General features: G+C 53.0%; 1 protein-coding gene across 4 annotated transcripts in view; it reads left to right on the top strand.

Moving 5' to 3' along the window:
• The first annotated feature begins 4,651 nt into the window (after positions 1-4,651).
• LOC144938253 (RNA-binding motif, single-stranded-interacting protein 1-like) overlaps positions 4,652-22,204 on the top strand; it is a 50,890-nt gene continuing 33,337 nt past the window's right edge. Inside the window, exons 1-3 of one of the 4 annotated variants that reach the window (XM_078866104.1) lie at positions 4,652-5,310; positions 17,512-17,672; positions 22,080-22,112. In XM_078866104.1, coding sequence (XP_078722230.1) covers positions 5,266-5,310; positions 17,512-17,672; positions 22,080-22,112 — 239 coding nt within the window. In that variant the 5' untranslated portion in view covers positions 4,652-5,265. The remainder of the gene's footprint in view (positions 5,311-17,511; positions 17,673-22,079; positions 22,113-22,204) is intronic. The other 3 variants (XM_078866106.1, XM_078866105.1, XM_078866107.1) reach the window with 3 other exon arrangements.

The raw sequence follows: 22,204 nt of genomic DNA, 5'->3' as shown, positions 1-22,204 counted from the left end.
GATCATTAGACCCAAGCCGAAACATAACATATACAAAATATAGTTTATAAAAATATATATATTTGTTTTAATGATAGAATATAGTATTGTCTTCAGTATGACATAAGTATAACAAATTTGCAGTCGATACCACATTGGGAAGTGAGTTAAAACCGAGTTACAACATTTGAGGATACAACAACAACAACAACAGACAGAGTGAGTTAAAAGAAAGCGTGTAACAACAGTTTAGTCTCAAGGCCTCTACGCGTCTCCCACCAACCTCGTTGAAGCCGACTTGGCATCCTCACTCTTTCCTCCGTGCGAAAGGGAGCCAGCCATCTCTTTGGCAAGAATTCTATCAGCATTGGAAAAATCAGTGGTGTAGCTAGAAATGGATCGCCCTGTACTTACTCACAAGTTGTACAGTGGCGTGTATTGTTTCACCCGTTTGAGTGGGTATATTTTGGTGATATAATTACGCCAGAATTTGTTGTCATATCGTTCGGTGCAATCCTTAGGGAGGGTGGCAGCACACACGATACGATTTATAAAAAACACAGATTTAATGTGGAGTGGTGGCGCTGTGGTCAGCGCGCTGTGCTATTTACGGCTCCTGGCCACGGCTACCATCAATTTGTGCCACGAGGTCGTGACTGACATCTCGACCCTACGACACTGACCAGCATGGTGAAGTATGGTCAAACAACTGCCGTGACCGACATGGTGTTCTGAGGCCTTCATCCAGCAGCAGATTGACAAAGGGCTGTATATTGCCATCATTATTATTGTAGTGTTATAAAATCATTTACGGCGCGCAAAATATCCGAGACTTTCATCAGACCAATGCTCACATACTGGAATCATCAACGGTAAAAGTGCAGCCCTGCAATCATTTTGCAATGCCGCTACAGGCCAAGGTGCCTGCACTAGTGGGAACTCTTAAAGGGGCCCTCCAGAGTGTATCCTTGGCCTACTCTTCCACACTGGCCAAACGTCTTGGACGCGGTGTGAGTACCCACACTGTACCCCACCATCGACTCTGTTGTACCCATCCATAGGGGCCGTCTATAAATGACGTCACGCGATTTTGGACGATTTTTGACTCCCCCCCCCCCCTCGTCACATGGCGTCACAAAAAGTCAGACCCCCCTCAAATATGACGTCACAAAGCTCTGCCCCCCCCCCCTCAAAACCATATTTCCATTTTTAAAATAAAACATGCTTCAAATCGCTTTAAACTATTGTCATTGTAGTGCGTATTTAATGTGGCGCTGCACTCTGATGTTGCAGGATAAAACATTTATTCAAAAAGTCTATTTAATGAAGTAGAACGTGTTGTCTATATTTATTTCAAGTTGCGCATTTTGATGTGACGTCACATTTCTCACCCCCCCCCCCTCTCATCACACATCGTCACAAATATCTGACTCCCCAACCCCTAGGTGCGTGACGTCACATATGGACGGCCCCATACCGCTGAGTGGAGAGAAGCAGGGGGTGGGGGAGTGGATTAAAAAAAAACTTACAACCTTCTTTTCAACTGCCGCACAGAAGACTGGGAGATTCGAATCGAACCGGCGACCTCTGGATTGCAAGTCGAGTGCGCTAACCATCAAACACCACGCCAGCATCCCGTGGAATCAACAGCCATCCCTCAATTAGCCCACATGGCCCTTTCGTGGTTGAAGTGGCCCACCCCCTGTTTATTTTCATGGGTTCAGGAGGTTCAAAGCGTTGCTGGCTGTACCCACGCAGGACGCTCAAAATAAACCATCGCCGCATTGTCCCGGCGCTCAGAATTTGGCACCGGGCGGCCAGATGCTGGGTTGGTCTCGCACAATCGGCGCGGTTATAATTTTAGCTCACAATGCGCGCACGGCCTGAGAAAATGGTGAGCAGAGCCGCCACTACATCTGATGGTTCCGCCAAACCGCTGCGAACGTGCGCGCAGTCTTGTCAGGTCGCGGAAGCGAGAACAGAGTTTGTGCCTGGGCTTGCACTGACGATGGGGAGACCTGTCTGACTAGGAATAACAGTGGTCGAAGGCTTGGGATGCCGGTGGGCTAAGAGATGGCGGTTTAAAATAGATTCTGGATAGATTCCCATCCATATCGCTGGGTGGACAGATTCTTGAATCTATCCGTGCGAACATTTGAGTGTCACCCACTCGTATGTGTGGTGGTTCTCCAGGCTCTCGGGTATCCAACCCATGTGAAGCAAAACACTCTCATGAATGGAATTGGCCAAAAATCCCAATGTAGCGGGACCCTCAGAAATATTGGACATGAGACTCAGTGAGCCTCTCCTGGATAAATAAAAAGCATTGTTCATACACTTCAAGAGCTCATTAAACATACATTGGCAGAGCAAATGCACTGTATTTATATTAAAAAATACAGTGGTGGCCAAGGAATGGAATACATCCAAGAGGATGTCCAACTCGGAAACGAAGCGATAAAATCAGCTCGTGTGCTCGATGGATTATTCCAACAGGATCGTGAAGGACGTCAACAGCTTGAGGGGGGGGGGGGCGGATGCCTTCATCCAGCAGTAGATTGCCCATGCCCTTCGATAATGACATGCACGTATAGTTGCATTTGTGCAGTTTTAGTCGAGAGTCCTGGACACCCGATCCGACATCTGCCTCGTGTTTATTTACACTGCTCGGGCTGGGGTTGTTGGGTGTAGCAGGGTGGGGAGGGGGGAGGAAAGGGGGGTGGTCGGGTGGTTGGCGGGGACGCTGCTGCGTGCTGTTTGGTTGGGGGGGGGTGGATGAGGATGTGTGTTTTCCATTGTCTCACCACCACCACCTCCTCCTCCCCGCTCCCACTGCCGCCCCCGCCGCCGCCGCCGCTGCCGCTGCTGCTGCCCGGAGGCCCCAGCACAGGAAGGAGGGCTCTGACCCCGACTGGCCAAGCAGGGCGGTTCCCACAGCGCTCGCCGCCGCCGCCCCTGCGGAGTGAAACTCCTCCGGGGCTGGCCGAGCGCAGGCACAGAGAGCGCCGCAGCCGCAGCGTCCCGTGGCACGCAGCTGGCCGGGATTACGGGATTCGTGCAAAGGGATGGCCCGTATCTGATGCGCCAATAAGACCCAATGAAGGCCCCCTGTATACATATCATTGTACGCGTCTCAGAATATTGGCGTTCCGTTCCAAACGCTGTACCGTACGCGCTGTGCTAAAACCGAAACTCTTAAAAAATATTAATATGAAAACAATAAATGTTTTCCATAAGGCGCAGTGGTGTTTTGTTGTTGCAGGGACTGCAACGAACATTCACTGAGTGTGGGTAAGGACGCCCCATCGCTAGAAGGAACGATCGTCGTGATGATGATGGCGCAACGTACGAGACTGGTGGTGGAATGACAGTCAAAGGAGGGAGCACGCGCCTCAAAGGACGGCCGCCGTGTAGATGGAGAGATGAGATCAGCTCAGGCGAACGAGACGGACTGTGGCACCGCAGCACCGCGGGGAAGCGGCATTCATCCAACAGCGGGTAGACAATGACTGACGTTGATGACGATGAGGAATCTTTTTAAGGTCATGATCCCATACAAAGGCGATAAGACCGTGAATGAGTTTCGTTTCCCTCTCCGGGCATTGGTTCACTTTGCGATGAAGTGCTCCGTCGTGGCGTTAACCGAGACAGCCCCGACCCCATCGTCGTTCGTATGACCAGGAGCAGCACCAATCCCCACAGGGGCAATAAGAGACTAAAAGCGGAACCATGCATCGCCATAACCATCGCGCCAGATCATAAAAGGCGCTGTTGTCACCACACCGTATTTGCGACCAGCGCCACCTTGGTGACGCGTTCTCGTTGTCAACCTTCCCCCGTCATCTAATTTCCTGGACAACTCCGACTACGCGCGTTGGCATACGTCGCGTGCTGTGCGTGCGTACTGCAAGTTGAACTTCTTTCGCACCGCACGTGGCCAACCGTGCTCATCGGAGTGTTGGGGGGGGGAAGACAAACGAAACACACACACGGCAAAAGCAGTTCGAAAGAAGTGCATCTCCGCTCGTTTCCCTTCCTCACTGCCCTGCACATCGCGTGTGACCCCCCCCCTTCCTCCTCTTCTTCTGCGCCACGCTGAGGATGCTCGCGCGCGCTCCCCTTCCACACAGAGCTCCCTTAATGCCGTGCACATTGCGTGGGACGAAGAATCCTTACCACCCCCCCCCCCCCCCAATTATTCTTCTGGGCCACGTTGGGCCACGCTGGGCCACGCTGGGCCACGCCGAAGGGGCCCATGCGGAGTGTCCCGGGCGGAGTGGCCAGCTCGCGCTCCGTGCGCCTCGCGTGCACTCCCCGCCCCACGCGGCTTTGATGATCTAAACGCAGTCATGTGACCCGAGGAATTCCAGCTATGTGGGCGAGACCGTACCACTTGCAGCGTTTGCTTGCGAGCGGACCGTATCCAAAGCGGGCTTCCGTGACCCCGATCAATGGGATTTTTTTGGGTGACTCATCGAAACTCATCTGCTTTGGGGGTGTTTGTTGTTGTTGTTTACGACCGTTCGGCTAAATTTGACTCGCCCGTTAAGGGACGGGCCCCGTGACGCCGAGCGTTTTATTTCTCAACTGCATCGGCGCACACCCCTCCGACCTCGCCTCGGCGAATGGTACGACCCGGGTAGGTGGAACTTGGAAACGCCACAGATCAGCGAAGCGTCGAGGCTAAATGGAGAGGAGGCTCAAGTAATTGAAGTTGTGTTTGACGGCGTCGGCTCCGGCTCAGTGACGCGCTCCCTCGCTCGCTCGCTCCGCGGCACGCCCGGCCACTCTGACGAGAAGGCAACGGGGGGAAGGGGTGGTTACAGGGGAGGAGGAGGAAGAAGGAGGAGGAGGAGCAGCGGAGGTGGTCTCCGTGCCGTCGACTGACTCGACTCGCCACCACCGACGAGGGGAAACAGACCCGCGAAGAGTGCGTGACGACAAACCCCCCCCCCCGAGCTTGTCCGAGCACAGCGCCTCGCCACAATCGCCCCCAAGTTTTGTCGGCATCGCCACAGCCTCCCCCACCCACCCATCCACCCGGCAGCCTGCACCGAACTGTGGACAGCACCGCGCGGGCCGCCCAGGAAACCGCCCACCCACCCGCCCGCTCGCTCCATCGCCCGCCCGCCCGCCCACCCGCTCCATCGCTCGCCCCATCTCAGCGGCGGTCGCTCTTCTCGCGCGCCTCGCCCCAGCGGTAGCGCACGGAGAATCGCTCTTCTCGCGCGCACACGCGGCACGGAGGAGGAGGAGGAGCGGCGGCGTCGTCGAGAAGAAGGGAAGATGATTCTGCCACAGGGCCCAAACAGGGTCAACTCGAGCAAGCCGGTAAGGGCGCACTCGTCCGCTTTGTGTGTTTTTTTTTGACTTTTACGCTCCGCACAGACTTACGAATTCGTTGAGATGGCCGTCAATTGAGTCGTGAGTGATGTGACGTATTGATGGTGATATTATTATACTACGGCTAGAAAACTGTGAGGTGTGGGAGGGCATGAATGCTACTTTCATGCCCCCAAAATGTTACTTCATGAGGGCGCCACGGTGGCTAGGAGAGGTTAACTACCTCGCCTGGTCTGCAGGAGGTCGTGGGTTCGATCCCGACCCTGGCGTCTGCTGTATATTTGGAGTTTGCGTGTCTCTCTTTCTCTCTCCCCGTGGTCGCGTGGATTTTTCTCCGGGTGCTCCGGTTTTTCTCTCCACATTTAGATAATGCGTTTAGAGAGTTTTGCCATACATTTCCACGTGATAAGCCACTTCTATGGGCTATCATTTGTGGCCAGGTCACTTCTGAAAAAGAGCTACATAGCTCCGTGGGCCTTACCTGGTAAAATAAAACACTTTTAGTTTTACTTGTAGCTGGGAAAAAATATTTTTTGGAAATGTTGGCTTCTAAAAATCACACCCTCGCCCCTCCACCCAGACGTTGTTGGGTTCAACTTCATACGCCAGGCCGAGACAAAAGTCTTCAGCTGCTCTGAGTCTCAAGCCGAGCGATGCAATTAAAAGTAAATGATCTCCACGATCAGTAAACCGAGTGATTTGCCTCCCAAGGAGTGTGCCGTGAAAGCTGGTAGAAAGCGGGTACAGCTTGCTCCAGATGACTCCCAGGCGCGTACACGATGTCCTCGCACACAAAGCAGATGTTCATTTTATTATTTTATTATTATAAATACTAAATTATTCTGGCCTTATTTAGATGTGCTGTAATATATTAAACGTATTCGTATTGGCTTTTATTTATTTTGGTTGTTTCGGATATTTTCTGGATTTTTCGATGGATTTTAGCCCTCCACCCCTGCCATTCCCTTTTACAAATAAGATATCGAGACGACGCTTGTTGTTTTGATGCGGTTCAACTCGCCCAAGTGCTCACTGCAATTGTCCGATCTTACGTTGGGACCGTTGATTTTCCGAATACCAAAATCGATTTTCAAGTAGATACAATATCAACCCTACCCCCCGATCTACCCCCTCTAAACTATACACTGTGAGAAGCATTTGCTCTTTTTGACGTTCGTCGTTGTGCAATTGTCTTCATTCCTGCGTTGCAAGCCATGTCACCCGGAGCCCATTTGAAGGAGACGCTTCGTGTTGACAGATTCCCACCTGGTGTTTGAACGACGAAGCGCGATGATGATGATGAATGCGTCTCGTGAAAAAACACGAGCTTACTTGTGTTCGCCGTATGAACAACACATCGTTCCGTGTCCACGGCACGGTTCACGACAACAGGATCTTGGGGGAAATTTTACCGGAAAGAAAACGCGAGCAGATTTGTTTTTTGCTCGCCTCTCGCGCGCTTTAAGTCGTGGGCAATCGCCTTGCAGAGCGGGGAGCAAAGTTATGGGAAATTGCACTCTGATGTTTCACGCTGATGAGCCTGTTGGCAGATCGGCAAAACACACTTTGACCGGCAGACTTCCTTTAGACTTAACAAACGAGCTACGTGGAGTGACAGCTTCGAGCAGAGAAACTGTGGCCTGCGAAAAAAAACACTCATCATCGTTATCATCTTCAGCCATGGTCGATCCACTGCTGGATGAACCCCCCCCCCCCCACCAGCTTTCAATATTCAGCTACTGCTCATAATGCTCCACACTTTGCGCTGCAAGGCGGCGAGAGCGGTAAGGAAATGCAAACGGTGCACGGGGTGCGTGCGACGGAGGGACTGCAGTTCTGTGAAGGGAACGTTGAACTAGATCATCGAACAATCATCTCGGCAACGTCATCGCCGGCCGTCATTTATCCGTTGCCGGTTGAAGGTTTCCCCCAAAGGTCGTCACGATCCGTCACGGGTCTTTCGCATTCAATGTGGGATTTTTTTATTAGTTTTTTCTCCAGCTACGGTTGCAAAGATTTTTTTTAATACTCGGTATTGAAGCAACTGCATAGAGGACAGTTCCGCAAATTTGAGATAACCGCAGAGACACGATTTCAAAACAAATCTAATCATGATAACTTACAGTTTAAGCAAATGTGGGTTATTCGTGGAATGGGTCGATGGTTTGACGCACAATCGGAGCGGAATGCACCGTCAACCATCCCAGCGTGGGTGACGAAGTATTTGGCTCCTTCCGAGTATGGAACCAACTTCACGAGTATCTCTCACCCCTGTCAAGCAAGATAGATACACGGGTTATTTTTGAATTGCGACCCTAATTGGTTGACACGCTACGCCCATGTTGAAAAGCCTCTTCGTGATTACACTAATGATTATCCCACAATCTTTAGAGTGTTGGAAATTTACATTCTGGATCGTAGAACTGCCCAGAAGCAGAGACCCAACAATACAATTAAACACAACAACAACACGCGTCATGCGCCACTAAGTGACGGTGAGGTTAGCACAGCCTTTGTGCCAGTGTAGGTGCACTTGAGGCCATTTCAAGTGTTGAAGGCTCCCTGGCAGGAGGTCGTGACACAGGCCCAAGTGTTACGGGTTAACTGACTGAGATGTATTGCATTGAAACGCACAAAGGCAAAGGTTACCCGATAGACATATAGACGTTTGGGGCAAGTGCTGTTATAGTTCCAATGTTCCTATGAAAGCCACCACACGATAGGGCGGTGCGTCCCGTACCACGCTGCGGCAGGTACTCATTTAAGGCTGAACCGACCTAGGAGGGGACCAGGACTGGTTCATAGATTGACTACTGATGTTATCCACGAGCTCCAGGCTCGTATCGCGGTGGTCCAACCACTGTCCTACCGCTGCCCATGAGCGGAGTGGAACGCGCTCGTGAGCCGGCGTGCGTTAGAGGCAACCACTTGGGCCTGCCATCTTAAAAAACAAGCGCATAAATAAATGAACAGTTTCCTCATTCAGCTCAGCAGGTGACGTCTCGAGCAATTATCAGGATGAGCCCACAAGAGAGTTCGATCTGGATGGAGGAGTCGCAGAATCATTGAACTGGCCGGGTTAGCACTGTGCCCCGCAGCTCCCCGCGCAACCCGGGCATCGTCCAGGAAGGTTCTAACCTCGTTATGTGGCTAATGGGGGATGGGCAGGCGGTAGTCCCCCCCCCCCCCGTTAATCGTGAACGTGGAGGCTGTTGGGCCGTGGTGACGGCCGCCAGGGGCGACGCTGTTGAAAGTCTTGGGACCCGACCCGTGCGAATCTCGAAGCGGGCAGTGTCGGGGAGAGGCTGCGGTCTTGTGACCAGGGTCAGGGCTGCCCAGAGGTTCACGTGGGCCCAAGGGCAGAAGGCCACGCGGCTGCCCCCTCGTTGATGAGCGACTGAACAGCAGGGCCGTTGTGGGGCCCCCTCTTGTATGCGAGGCACCTTTCGTGCCCCGCTCTCTGCGGCGGCCCCTGTCAGGGGTTGCCACATCCAGAGGGTACGAAGAATCCCGAGATGTGTCCAAGGGAAGAATCATATCTCATGGTACCGGAAGAGGGGGAGAACGACACGGTGAATGCATTGTCTTGATCGGTGCATTGCAGCGTTACGTCACCGACAAAAAAACACGGTACTTTCATATCCTGAGTAGGTTTACAGATTTACTGGACTTCTGTGAAAAGGGCTTTATAGCTCACCGGATTGCTCCAGTTTAATATCCTGATTTTCCAGGACATCTATCTCCTCGTAGAAGAGGATGATCCTGGGGAAACCGCGGACAGATGGCAACCCGAGTCCTGTGACGAACTTATAAAAGTCTTGAGATAAAAATGCAAAAAATGTTTTTCTACGTTTTTACGCGAGGTGCTGCTTCCCCATCTCAGCAGTGCCTCCCGGGACGTCGGCTACAAAGTTTTGGTGAACGCAGCAAGGGATGAAGCGGAGCTCTCGACTCAAAATTTATCGTTGTTAAAATTCACCGCAAAGTCTCATTTCGCGTGCCCAGCGAACCGAGACGCGAGGAAGCACGCAAAATATTTGGTCGCATATCACAGTACAGTACGCCAATATTGGCGAATCGGTGGTCTAGCGTACAGTGCAACAAGCCCCGGCAGCCTGTGTTCGATTTCCGGCTAGGGCCGACACCGGCCTCCACTGACTGGCGTGGTCACACTCAGCGACATGAAGAGGCCTTCTTCTGTAAATTATAATCGTCGTAATCATTACATATACCGACATTTGATGCTGTTGCTCGTGTAGCCGCGTGTAATCACAACATTTAGAGCAACACATTTGCAATCAAATTAATTAAAGTAGATGTGCGACGGAGTTCGTGAATCGGCAATTGTTATTTATCGGTCCGCACGCACGCGCCCACACAATTCCGGTTTCTGTTGGCACGTCGCACAAGGCTCTGCACATTGCACAAGGCTCTGCACAATGCTGCTGTGACTCGTCCGAGGGCCTGCGGCATGCCGCGTGAACTAACCTCCAGGGCAATCTGTGCGATCTAAGGGGGGCCTTTGCAAGACTGGTTGCCCAAGGAGGCGTCTCGAGCACAGCGGCAGCCGCACAACGAGTGGGCGCGCAGTGGAAAAGAAATGGGGGCCCCCTCGCGACCTCTGACCCCGATAGGAAATTGCCGGAGACTGACCTCCTGACACGGGGCAGAGCGGAAAGCCAGGCCCCATTGTGTGCGGCTGCCAGGGGTTACAATCCGGCACTGCCCACACGATGAAAGTGCCAAACTGACACGGCCATTGCCAATGAATTAAGCATTCGCTCCAGCTGCGTCCGTCAGGAAGCCGAGAGGAAACGCACACCACTCCCTTGGCGGTTACAAGAGAGGCCCGTGTGTGTGTGTGCGTGCGTGTCGCCATCACAGACATTGCCACCACCACTGAACAGCCTTTGCCACCACCGAGCCAACAATTTGCTGGCAGGCTGGCTGGCTCGCTCGCTAGGATTGCCACCTCTGCATACAGAAAATTGGGGCATATCAGGGGAAGAAGAAGAATTATCTCACAATAGCCGGAGAGGGGAGAACTACACGTGAATGCATCGTCCTGATAGGTAACTGATAGAAGATAACAAAACCCCAGGACTTTTAATATTCCTACACAGAAATGGTTATTTGTTTTATAATAAGAATGAAAAGTCTATGGGTCTCTATGCAAGTCTTTGTAAGTGCAGAGGTCTCGGTGTAATTTAAAAATGGGTCTCTTAAGGATGCCTACACTGTATACATTTTTGGGCCTCTACGTAAGTCTGTGTTTTTCTAAGGAAGTCTCAGGGGTCGTGCAAGTACGATACGTGCGACCGTGGGTCTCCGTGTAAACGTGCGAGTCCATGTGGTGGGACAACAGTGGGTGTTGTCTAGAGAACCGGCCACGGAAGGGGAAAGTCACGAAGAGGAGAAAATCTCCAGCAGCACCCCCGCCCCCCCACCACTCCGCGGTACTGGGAATCGTGACTCGGATGTCACGAGTCCTCCGATTGGCATGCTTGGCTACGTACGGTGCGAAAGAAGTTCAACTTGCACACGCACAAAAGTGGTGGGGTAGGGCACGGCGTCGCGACGAGGCCCACCTGAGGCTGCCCGCCACGGCGGCTCCCCAGTGCGGCGCGCGAGGCGCTGCCCACATTAAAGCGCCGGTTCAAACGGCACTGAAGTGGCTCGTTTTCACGGTGACTCTTTTTTGAAACGGGAATGCCCGACGGCAGATCGCAGCCCCCCTTTATAGGCGGCGGCAGTGGCGGCGGCGACAATGCGAGCGTCGGCGCGGTAAATGCGTTTCTTGTTTCTCAAACTCGTCACGATTCGGGCTCACGGGGATCTCAAGCACAGGGCGGGCGGGCGGGTGGGGGAGTGGACGCGTTAGCGCCGTCTGCCGTGGCAGCGCAATTTCGCCGCTTTCGCCGCCGTCTCCCCGGGCGACACCGACGTCGCGCGCGTCGTGAGACCGGGGAAGTTGCCGCGGCGGCGGCGTCGTAGCTGCCGCTCGTCGTTCGGCGAACTCCGCACGGCTGCCGAGGGGTTTTCGGCGACTCGCGCGGAATTTTCGGCAAATGTCAAAAAAAAAATCGCCTTTTGAGAAAGCATTCCGGAGAGGACCGCAGAGCCAACAAGACAAGCTGTAACGAAGGTCAGTTTAACACGTAGGCTTTCGCGACCAATATCATCCATGACAGGTTTTTTTGGGGTTAGATTGCAATCTAACCCAAAACAAACCTCTTATGGATGTAACTAAGATTTGATATTGCATTGCGTGCAATACCAGTCAAAATGTATAACCCTCACTTCATTTTCAGTGGGTTGTTTTACCACACTTCACCACGCTGATCAGTACAGGGTTGGTGAAGGGGGGGGGGGTGCTGAAAAGCAGTCCAGTTGTCACTTGCCACTGATGGTAGCCGTGGCTGGGAATCAAACGCACATCACCAGGTGGGACTGACGTTCTAAGCCCCAGCCCTTCCCCAGAGCCGTCCGTGCTTCGTCCACCACTGATGAGAGTTCTTCAGTTAAATTAGCGTAAAATATTAAGCTGTGATCACAGCAGCTTTGGGTTAGGCCGTTGGGCCAAATCGGCCAATCTTGGAATTTGGTGAATAATTTAAGTTTGACCGTGTGTGAGTGACCGGTTGCCCAAGTCCAGCACCGGCTTACCAAGAGAATGCCCGATGACCCCAGTGCCACTGGTGACATACAGCTATGATCATCAGCCATGATCAATCCAGGCCATCGCCATCTCTCACGATGCAACAATCCGTCGGGCACTGGTCGCACGAGCCGATTTCACCGTTCCACCTCTCCGGTCGGTGTTATCTCTCAGCGGCGTTTCCTCCTCTGGCTGCCACTGTCAGCACTCACCGGCCATCGTCCCACTTACACCTCCTCAACAGTCACCACGACGTCTCGAATTTGCATTTCCTTTCTGATGGACATTTCCCCTCTCGCTGCTGCTTTGTCTAGTTCGGAGCGTGCCCTCTCTCTTCTCTCTCTCTCACCGCATGTTCAGCTTCCGTCGCATTTATTTTTGGCAATGTCCGTTTACGATTCGCACCTCCGATTAGCACGGTTGGCTACGTATGGTGCGGAAGAAGTTCAACTTACGTACGCACATGCGATGAACAAGTCAGAGCGGGTAATAAGCACTGCTCGAAACTTTGATTCTTTGGGCACATTCGGTGTTGCTTTTCATTTAGCGCAGGGCATTTAAACGAATTGATCTCAAGGCGCTGGAGTCAATGCATTTAGGGCGATGGCCGAGTCTAGGACGAGACACATTTGTCAACAACACTCTCTTTTAAAATAAATTCAGGGCCAATTGGCCAAAACGTTGCCTGTTATACTGAGTAATTTGTTTGGAGCGGTGTTATTAACGAATGTATTGGGTTTTTAATGTAATTTGTGCATCGAGCATCACTGCCAGTGCAGCTGCAGCATCACCAAATACGTGATGATGTTCTAAAGTCATGACTCCGGTCTCAGCTGTCCCGATTTTCCCTGGGACCGCTATCTTGAGGGAGGTGTACAGTGTCACTGCTGTCCTGGGACATCTGTCCGTCTTCCTGTGACATTCACAATCCCCGGGTTTTGTCGGTTTGCGTAATAGCAGCAGCAGCAGCAGCAATCATCACACGCACCACTCAAGACCATGAATTCATGAATAGTTCTCCCTTCTTCTGGCACGGTATTGTGAGATCACCTTCCTCTTCCCCAGGGATCTGTTGTCCTGGTTTGTTGTTGTTGTTGTTGCTGCTGCTGCTCAGAGGTGGCAACCCCCCCACCACCCCTCCACCCAGCGCGTGAACATCTGCCGTGGCTGATGCCCAGCGCCTCCGCGTGGCGCTCAGCTGTTGCACTGTACCCTACTGTCTTTTCCACCGTCCTTTCTCCTCGTCGGCCTGGTTTGTGTTTCCGTAATGGATGTTGAGCCACAGTGGTGGGGGGTTGGGTTTGGGGTGGGGAGCGGTGGCGGAGTGGTTAGCGCACCGAGATACGAATCCGGCAGTTTAGCAGAGTTCGATTGCCAGACGCGGGGTGGAGGCGTGGCGGGTCGCGTCTGAACCAGTGCCCAGGCCTTCACTGATCGTACATTTACGAGCGTGGTGAAGTATGGTCAAAGAGCCCCCCCCCCCCCATGAGAGAAGGCCGGATTGATAATTGGCTGTATTTTTGCTTTATTTGAACTTAAACCCCTCCTTACGCGAATTTGGAAGAATTGTCAGTTTGATTCGTTCGCACCTCCGATTATATAATCATAGCACCGTTGGCTACGTACGGTGCGAAAGAAGTTCAACGCGCGCACACACACGCACACACATATATCCGGCATCTAAGAATACACATTTATATTCGTCAATTTGACGTGACGCCACCGGTGCTTACAGAACGCGGTTCGCAAGTTGCTGCTGCTGCCCCATAATTACGCATCGACCGCCGTCTCTCCATAAACGGGCGTCAACGCGAGGCAGAGGGCACCCAGAGCAGCGAGCCCCCTTGAAAGCGAGCGGTCGCAAACGAGCAAGCCACAGTTTCAAAGATCAGCCTCGCAAAGAGCGGAACGGCTCCTGCAGCAGATCGTGCTGCGGGAGCGATGTCACCGTCACGGATAGGTTAGGGAGGGCAGGATAAGTGGGCAGTTTAGCCGGGGACTTGCCCCTAATAGCGAGGCTCTCGTCGACAGCCTCAGCGAGCCGGTCCGAGTGAGCCATTCTCGATGCGTAAGCAATGTTAGCCGGACCCGCCGAAGCCTTCTGGACGAGCATGGCCACCCTGCCGCTTGCGAGATGCGACGAGATCGGGCCACTGTGTCACCGAATCTCGAGTGATAGAATTATAGTAATTTACGGCCGCGTGTCAGTCCACCGCTGTATTGAAGGCCATCTCAGTCACGCGGGGGGTTGGTTTGAACCATACTTCGCCGTGACAGTGCGGGTTGGGGAAGAACGGGGAGGTCCAGGAGCGGTTAAAATGCCACTCGGCACCGATTGTGAGCCGTGGCCGGAAATTAATTTTCAGGTCGCTGGGGCTTTTTGTTGCTGTTGCTGTTGAGTGCAGGGTGCCTTGCTGCTAATCGTTGCGCGCCACCCACCCCATCCCACCCGTACTTTATATACATGAACAACAAATATTCACACTGTATGCATAAATATTGCATCTGAAGATGTAAGTTGTAACCGTTACAGTACATTGCATGAGAAGAACAAGCGGAATGACTAGGATGACACAATCGGTACACGGCCAAATTAGACTTAATATAGAATTGCACCAACGTGCCAGCAATTGCCCTTTTTTTAAATAAAATCCAGATGGAAATTTGAATTAAACATTCGTGCCTTACTGTAATAAAATAAACAGAGTCCAGCCGTTCTCAATCCACAAACGGATGACGTCTTCCCTGTGCCGTGTCCGCAGTGGGATTTTTATTTAATCTATTTCCAGTGTCCCGAACCACCATACTTCACCACGGTGGTCAGCCCAGGTTGGTAAAGGGATGGGGCGGTCGGACCGGTCCTGATATCACATCGCTCGCCACTGAAAAACGCAGCTTTGCTGACCGCTGTTCCACTGCTGCAGCCGCACGTGTGTGTGCAGCACTACGGTAAACATTCGTTTGGTTAGTTTGAGTGTTCAGAAATACACGACAGCCATCCGGGCCGTTTTCCTTTCGGCGTTTTGCATCTTGTACATTAGAAACAATAGAAAATGTCAGTTCTCAAATTCCTTCGCGCGCAGCCTCGGATGTCAGATGGCAGCGGCATCAGGGCTGTGAGTACAGTACCCACGATTAGCGCGGTTGGCTACGTCCGGTGCGAAAGAAGTTCCTCATACATGTACAGAGACACCAAGGACTTTCTTTAACAACAGCGGCTCCCGCTGAGGGCCCCATTGGGCCATGACGCCAGGCCCACCCAGGTGGCTTGGGTGCCAAAGCGCCGTCGAGGAGGGGAAGAAGGGCGATCGTTGTAAGGGGCGGCACGACGAAGGGGGGGGGGAAAAACCCCAAGGGGGCGAGCGATGGTCAACGCGATAGCGAGTCCACGTCCCCCACCACGCAAGCCCAACAGCCTCGTAGCACTCGGCAACACACACACGCGTACACGCGTACACGCGTACACGCGCACACACACACAGGAATGCATGCGCGTGTGTGTGTGCGCGCGTGCGTGCGCGTGAGTGGGGCGGTTGTGCAGGAAGCAAGGAGGGCGGCATTGCTCAGTGTGCCATGGGAAGCAGGCAGGACTGGAATGTGCGCAGCCTCCAAAGTGCACGCAGCAGCAGCAGCAGCAGGGGCCGCAGTGGTCAGCGCGCTCGATTTTGCAATCGCGTAGAGGTCGTTGGTTTGACTCCATCCTCCTCCAATTGCCTCCAGTTCACCCAGTGGTGTAGAACGGGTTGCAAACCACGGTGAGCGGTTCCACGTGTGCGGTGAGGTGAAGTGTGGGCTTCTCCAACCTCGTCCAGGCGTGTCTGGCCAGCGTCGAATTGTCGGTCAAAAATATCCTCTCGACGGCTCCGGGGACACCCCGTCTGGCAGCAGCGGCGTGAGCAAGCGATTGGAGGGCGGCACCTTTACCTCTTTTATTTTTATTCCTCCGAACTATGTTGCTTTTCTCGTCAAATATAATTTCATAACGCGGGGTTGTTCCAACAAGCGAGCGGCATTTCTCAGACGGATCGATAAATCTTTCCTTGGCACAGAGGCGCAGGGCGCTTGCAAGAGGGGTGTAGAAAACGGCGAGCGGGCATGAATCGACAGAGGTCGCCAACTGTTTTTGCGGTGCGTTCTCGGATTTCCAGCGGGCAAAAATCTAAATGCACGGTAAGAGTGCAAAAAGTAATGGGTTATTTAGCGAAAAAATATATAGGTTTAAAAAAAAAATCACCCCCAGACAGACACGTGTGGAACCGCAAACGCCGCACTCTGAACTTGCACTCGTGGCAACCACGTGATCATAATCACCACCAATTCCAGGAGCAGAGGGGGAAAAAAACATTCACCTAATTTAAACCAAAACCTTTTCTTGGAGATCACCCATCCATCAAGCCTCGCGCGCGTGTGTGTGTGTGCACAGGCGCACGCACACGTATGTATAGTTTTGGCACACAAAAGACAAAGACAGAGAAGCCCCATGTAGCCTTAACAGACTGTAGAGGCAAGTGCTGTTAGCGAGCACCTATGAAGGCCGGCACGGCACACGAGGGCGTGGGTGGCCAGCACCACGCCCGACCGCCTTTGTCTCCCCAGTGACGATGTTTACACACCGCACCAGGTACTCATTTGAGGCTTAGTCGACCTAGGAGAGACCCAGGAACGGTTCAGATAATCGTCACTGGTGTTGGCCGTGAGCGGGAATCGAACCCGGGTCGCCAGGGTTAATGGCGCAGCGCGCTAACCGTTCCACTACCGCTCCCCACTATAGTTTGTCACACGATCACACACACTGACACATGCACGCACCTCCACTACGCACGTGCACTATTACGCACAATTGCACACGTGCCTGCGCGCAAACGTGCACAAGGCTGTCAGATGCACACTTACACAATTGCACAGGCTGTCAGATGCACACGAAGTGGCGATGATGTCACCACGGCGCTTGTGCCAGGCTAGGTGCACTTTCAGGCCACGTGAAGTGCCCAAGGCTCGCTGCAGGCAGGAGGCCACGGGACAGATCCAAGTGCCATTGATTGACTGACTGAGATGACTGGCAGTTCCACCAACTGCTCCCCACTGTGCCAACTTGCTGCGTCGTAGCTGCCCAGCGCTCCGCTCGATTGTTGTGAGCGTCGCTCTTCTACCCTCCATTGTTGCTGGAGGGCGACTGCCTCCAACTTCCCAGTAGCATCCTTCGCGAGCTTCCTGCATAGGGGCCGATCGTGACACCACTGGTAGCAAGTACACTTAAATGCACACGCACAAATGTGTGCAGGCTGTCAGATCCACATGCACACTTGCACGCTCACAGTCGCATACAGATGCGCACTAATACACACAGCCACACTGGCACACAACTCAGATTTTTAAATATTCTTTGGGACACCAGGTCAGCCGTTTCGGAACTAGAAAGTGTTATAGCTTCATACATTGTATGACATTAGAAATCTATTGTATTACATTGCATTCATTTGATTACATTGCATGACATTGTATTCAACGGCACTGCATTGTTTCCTCGACAGCCGTACAGTCACGCCGCGTCGGCGCCGCTGGCCCCCAGCCCCGGGACCCCCAGCAGCTCCTGCAGCCCAGCGGGCAATGACCTCCTGAGCAAGACCAACCTGTACATCCGGGGACTGCCCCCACACACCTCGGACCAGGACCTGGTCAAGCTGTGCCACCCGTAAGTTCGACCGACCCTCGTTGCCCACACGGGGTCATGCGCGGGTGCACGCGGTGGCAAGATGTTAACCATCTCGCCGGGTACACAGGAGATCGTATGGTTCGATCCCGACCCTGACGCCTGCTGCTGTATATTTGGAGTTTGCGTGTCTCTCTCCCCGTGGTCGCGTGGATATTTCTCCGGTTCCTCCGGTTTTTCCCTCCACAATTAGAATCAACGTCATGCGTTCAGAATATTTGGCTGCTGCTATATATTTGCATGTGATACGTCACTTTGTTGATCTGGCCAGGTTGATTGTGAAAAATAGTTACATAGCTCAGTGGGCCTCACCTGCTAAAAATATTTAATTCTTTTCAATAGATTCGTTTACGGGTGCGCGCGCACACGCGGGGCGAAAGACACGGATGTACACACCTTATGGGAAAGAACGTAAATTCGTCGAGATTTAACTCGTTTCAAATTGATTTGAAACGTTGGTATATTTCTATATTTTTGTCCACGATTCAATCCCAGTTTGCACCACCGGCGCCGTGCCGTCACGGAAGATGAACGATCGTAGAGCCGTGCAACCCCCTCGGCGTGTCAGAGAATGGTCCCGCGGAAGTGGATATTGTAGAGCTACCTCCGAGATCCCTTTCGAGTGACCTCTGGGCTACACACCGTAGAGGATGACACTTTCCCGCTCGCCCCTGCGACACGCTGCTAAAAGCCGATTGTTGGTCCATTCAAAGCTTTCATTCATCCTCGTCGTCGTCATCGTCAGGTTTACGTTGAAAGGAACATCGACGGCGAGCGTTGTGCTCAGCGATGGCGTAGGGCCCGTCCTACACGAGTCATGGGGTCATATTAAGTTTTCTGGGCGCGTGTGTGTATGTGCACGTCTCCGCGATGTGTAATCGCTCCTGCCACAGGGATCTTATGTGAAGTGCAATATTTTGCTTCGACTCGGGAGCCTCACACTGCCCGAGTTGTTCAGAGCCGTTCACGCATTCAAAAACATGCCGTCTAGGGGGGGCCCTGGGGGCAGGGCACTGTAGCGGGGAGGAGGGGAGGGGGGGGGCGGTGGTGGGGGGGGGGAACACGTGTCCGGGCACCCACCCCCACTCCCTTGGCTACGCTCCTGGCGGTGAAGTATGACACGTCCAAGACTGAGCGCGCCGAGGCTGCGTGCTCTTCCAGGCGCGGCAGCGCAAAGCGACGCCTCCGCGGCGACCGAGGCGGAGGGGTTTCAAGGGGGCGACGGACGTCTGGCGCCGGTTCAAATCGGCACGTCTGCCCCGGCGCGATCGTGAGAAATCGGCGCAGAGTTTCCTTCTTCCGACACGGGCAAGGGGGAATTCGGCCCACGGACCAATTCGAGCGCGTGATTTGCACGATGGGAAACCCCGTCCAGACTGGAGAGCGCCTGAGGGTGGAAACTGAAAAACGTAAAGAGATCTGTCGAACCCATCATGGCGGTGCAAGCGAACTTCCGTGGCGCGACGGCTCGCAACGCGCCGGACTTCCAATCCGGAGGTCGCCGCTTCGATTCCACCTCCCACCGTGGGCAGTTGAAACAACGGGGAGAGTTCCTTAAATCCCTCCCGCACGCCTGCGTCCACGCAGCGGTGTGCATGGGAACGCCACAATATGGTGGGGTAAAGTGTGGGAAACTCCACCTTCTTCCAAGGGGCGTGGCTAGTGTGGACGAGCAGGCCAGAAATACTATCTCGAGGGGCTCACCCGAGCTCCCTTTCGCGTCCCTCCACCGGTGGTGGCGTGAGCAATACATTGCGTACGCATCAGGATGCTGTAAGAACTGCAATAACAACAACAATAGCGACAACGATGGCGGTAATCTTACATAACAGAGAGCGGGACATTGACGCCAAAACAGTGGAAAGACGACTCCTTCCCTCTCGGTTAGGCGCATCGCATTCCAGTCGGGACGCGCGGCACAACCAGAGCCACTCCTCGACAAACCTTTGGCAACGGCAGTGCCCGCTTTGCCTGGCGAGGTGCCACCCTCTCGTCACTCATGCCCGCCGTGGCAGGGCGCGTCCGTAACCGCTGCCAGATCAACGCCCGCCCGCCCGCCCCGCGACACCCCCCCCTGCATAATTGCACTAATGCTGGGAACGGCAAGCCCATTTCTGCGAGACATCTGTTTTATTTTTCCGTATGTTTGTACAGTTTATATAAATATACCCCGCTGCCAAAAAGCCTCATTGCCACGAAGGCGAACGGGTCAATTAGGCGGCTAATCAAATTAGCGGCAAAAATGTTCGCGAGGAAATTGGCTTTAAAAAAAAAAAGATCTCACAACAAGCGTCAGGAGAAGCAGCACGTGGAGTGAAACGTCGGACATCGCGTCGAACAGCACGCGGCGGTACGACCCGAAAACACAGGGGAGAGTTGAACAGCGCAGCCGCAAACACCTGCACAGCAGGACCGTAGTATCAGTGCACCTCACACTGCCGGTCGTTTCTTTGTTATTGGCGGTAGCGTTGTTAGATGAGAGATATAGTAGCCAACAAAACAAGATGTACATTGATTCAAACGTCAAACCCTACCCTCGTGTGCTTCCCGAACGCCAGGCGCCACACACTCTCTCTCTCTCTCCACTCTTTCTCCGACTCCTCTCGGACGAATCTAAGGAGCCGGGTATCGCGGGCGTGAGATTCCGGGCCGCGTTGCCTCCAGCGGAGGAGCCGCCGGATGATTTTGCGGGTCCCGTGGCAGCGGAACTTGCGAGCGGCGCGCGCACCGTGCATGTTCAAGGTCGCCCGAGTCAAAAAACAAATATTGAATGTGTACCGGCGTGCGGTTAGATCGTAACATTCCTGGAAGGGGCAGAAAGTCACGACACAATTACCGGCATGCACAAAAGGCCGTGTCGGTTTTCTTCGAGAGGGAGAGAGCGAGACGCGGCTCTCGCGCCGAGGTCGCGGGTAAATGGCACGGAGGTCGGGCGACGGCGAGCCATCACTCGCCGGTGGTGGCGAAGAGCCCCCTGCCGATCCGCGGAGACGATAATTGGTTGTGACGATCGTCGTGTTGAAATGGCGTGCGACCGTGCGGTTCGCTTCGCAACTGGTCCTCGTTCAATAAAAATCTCCCCTTACGTTTATATTAATAATTAACATTAGCCGTCATAGCAAAGTCCACTACACATAATCACTCATTATTCATCTTCTTAAGTTCTATTCCGAAGAGCAGGTCCGTCACTCGCACTCCCTTCACCCCCATCGTTCCCCTCTTCACCTCACGACTCCACACTCCGCACCAAACGCTCTCAGAAGCCCACGTCTAGGACTAGGGTATGGCTCTGAGGTGGCTTCCCCTTGTTTCTCAAAACTGTTGTTTTTCCAGTGACGCCGTCCACCAACGTTATCGCGAACCGCAAGGATTAAAACAAGTTCATAAAAATAGCGCGCGTTGGTTATGTAACGCTTACTGACATGCCGTTTGCCTCCGGAAGGATTTAATAATCGGCTGTGCGGAATTTGAGACCGAGTTGTCAGGGCAACATGCATTTGCAAATTTGCAAATAGTCCCATTTTGGTTTGCTTTTTTCTCTCCAAGTTTTGGCTAACGCTTTGACAAATGTGGCCAGTTTTCTCTAGCTAAGTGCCTGTTAGCAATGCCGCTTCATACCAAAGTCGTGTTTATATTGGATCATCTTCACGAGAGTCGGTCCCCTTCACTAACCCCATTTAGTAAATGGACAGACGAACAGCGTAAAAGTCACGTCCGTGCAATGAACAATGACCATTGCCTGCGTCAATTACTGAATATGTTGTGGATTTCAGGATCAAAAAACAAATCAACCAAATTGGATCGCTCCTTAATGCGGAAGGGCCATTGATCGAAACATCGTTTCTTACGTAAAGCCTTCCTCTTTAGGGCAATGCTATTGATGAACGCCTTGAGTTTTTTTCACCAACACGGGAGCTCACCAGCACGGGAGCTCACCAGCACGGGAGTGGCAGCAGATTTCCGATGGATTCCTGGCGCCCGCGCGTTTCACCGTTAAGTTGCCACCTCTGACGTACAAAAAGACCCAGGCCATATCATGGGCAGAAGCCGGTGGTCCTCACAGTAGCGGAAGAGGGGGGAGATCTGCATGTACACGCATTGCCTCGAGTGGTGTGTGTGTGTGTGTTTATCGTTACTATTACTACGCAAATGACAACACAAAAAAACTGGATTGTTAACTTCCGGAGTCGTCTTTGAGATTTCCCAGGATTGCCGCTGTCTCTTCAACCAGAGGACGGTCCTGGGAAATGCAGGACAGGTGGCAACCCGAGTTCGATATATCGCAATTGTGTAACCGTTTTCCCCCCACCCTTATTTATAACAGCGTTGTTTGCAAAACAAAATTCATTTGGTGCTTTTCCCGCGTTCTCTGGGGTTATTTCCTCTTAGACGTGGAGATTGCAAAGGGCCTGAGTGGGCTGGGTAAGCTGAATCGAGATTCCTTACATCATCGTCATCTTCATCATCCTCCTCCTCCGCTAAGTCTCGCTAACTTCACGTCATGGCACCCACAC

The sequence above is a fragment of the Lampetra fluviatilis genome, chromosome 21 (assembly GCF_964198595.1).
Source record: "Lampetra fluviatilis chromosome 21, kcLamFluv1.1, whole genome shotgun sequence".
NCBI lineage: Eukaryota > Metazoa > Chordata > Hyperoartia > Petromyzontiformes > Petromyzontidae > Lampetra > Lampetra fluviatilis.
The sequence above is the reverse complement of the archived record's forward strand: the minus strand, read 5'-3'. Positions and strand labels throughout refer to the sequence as shown.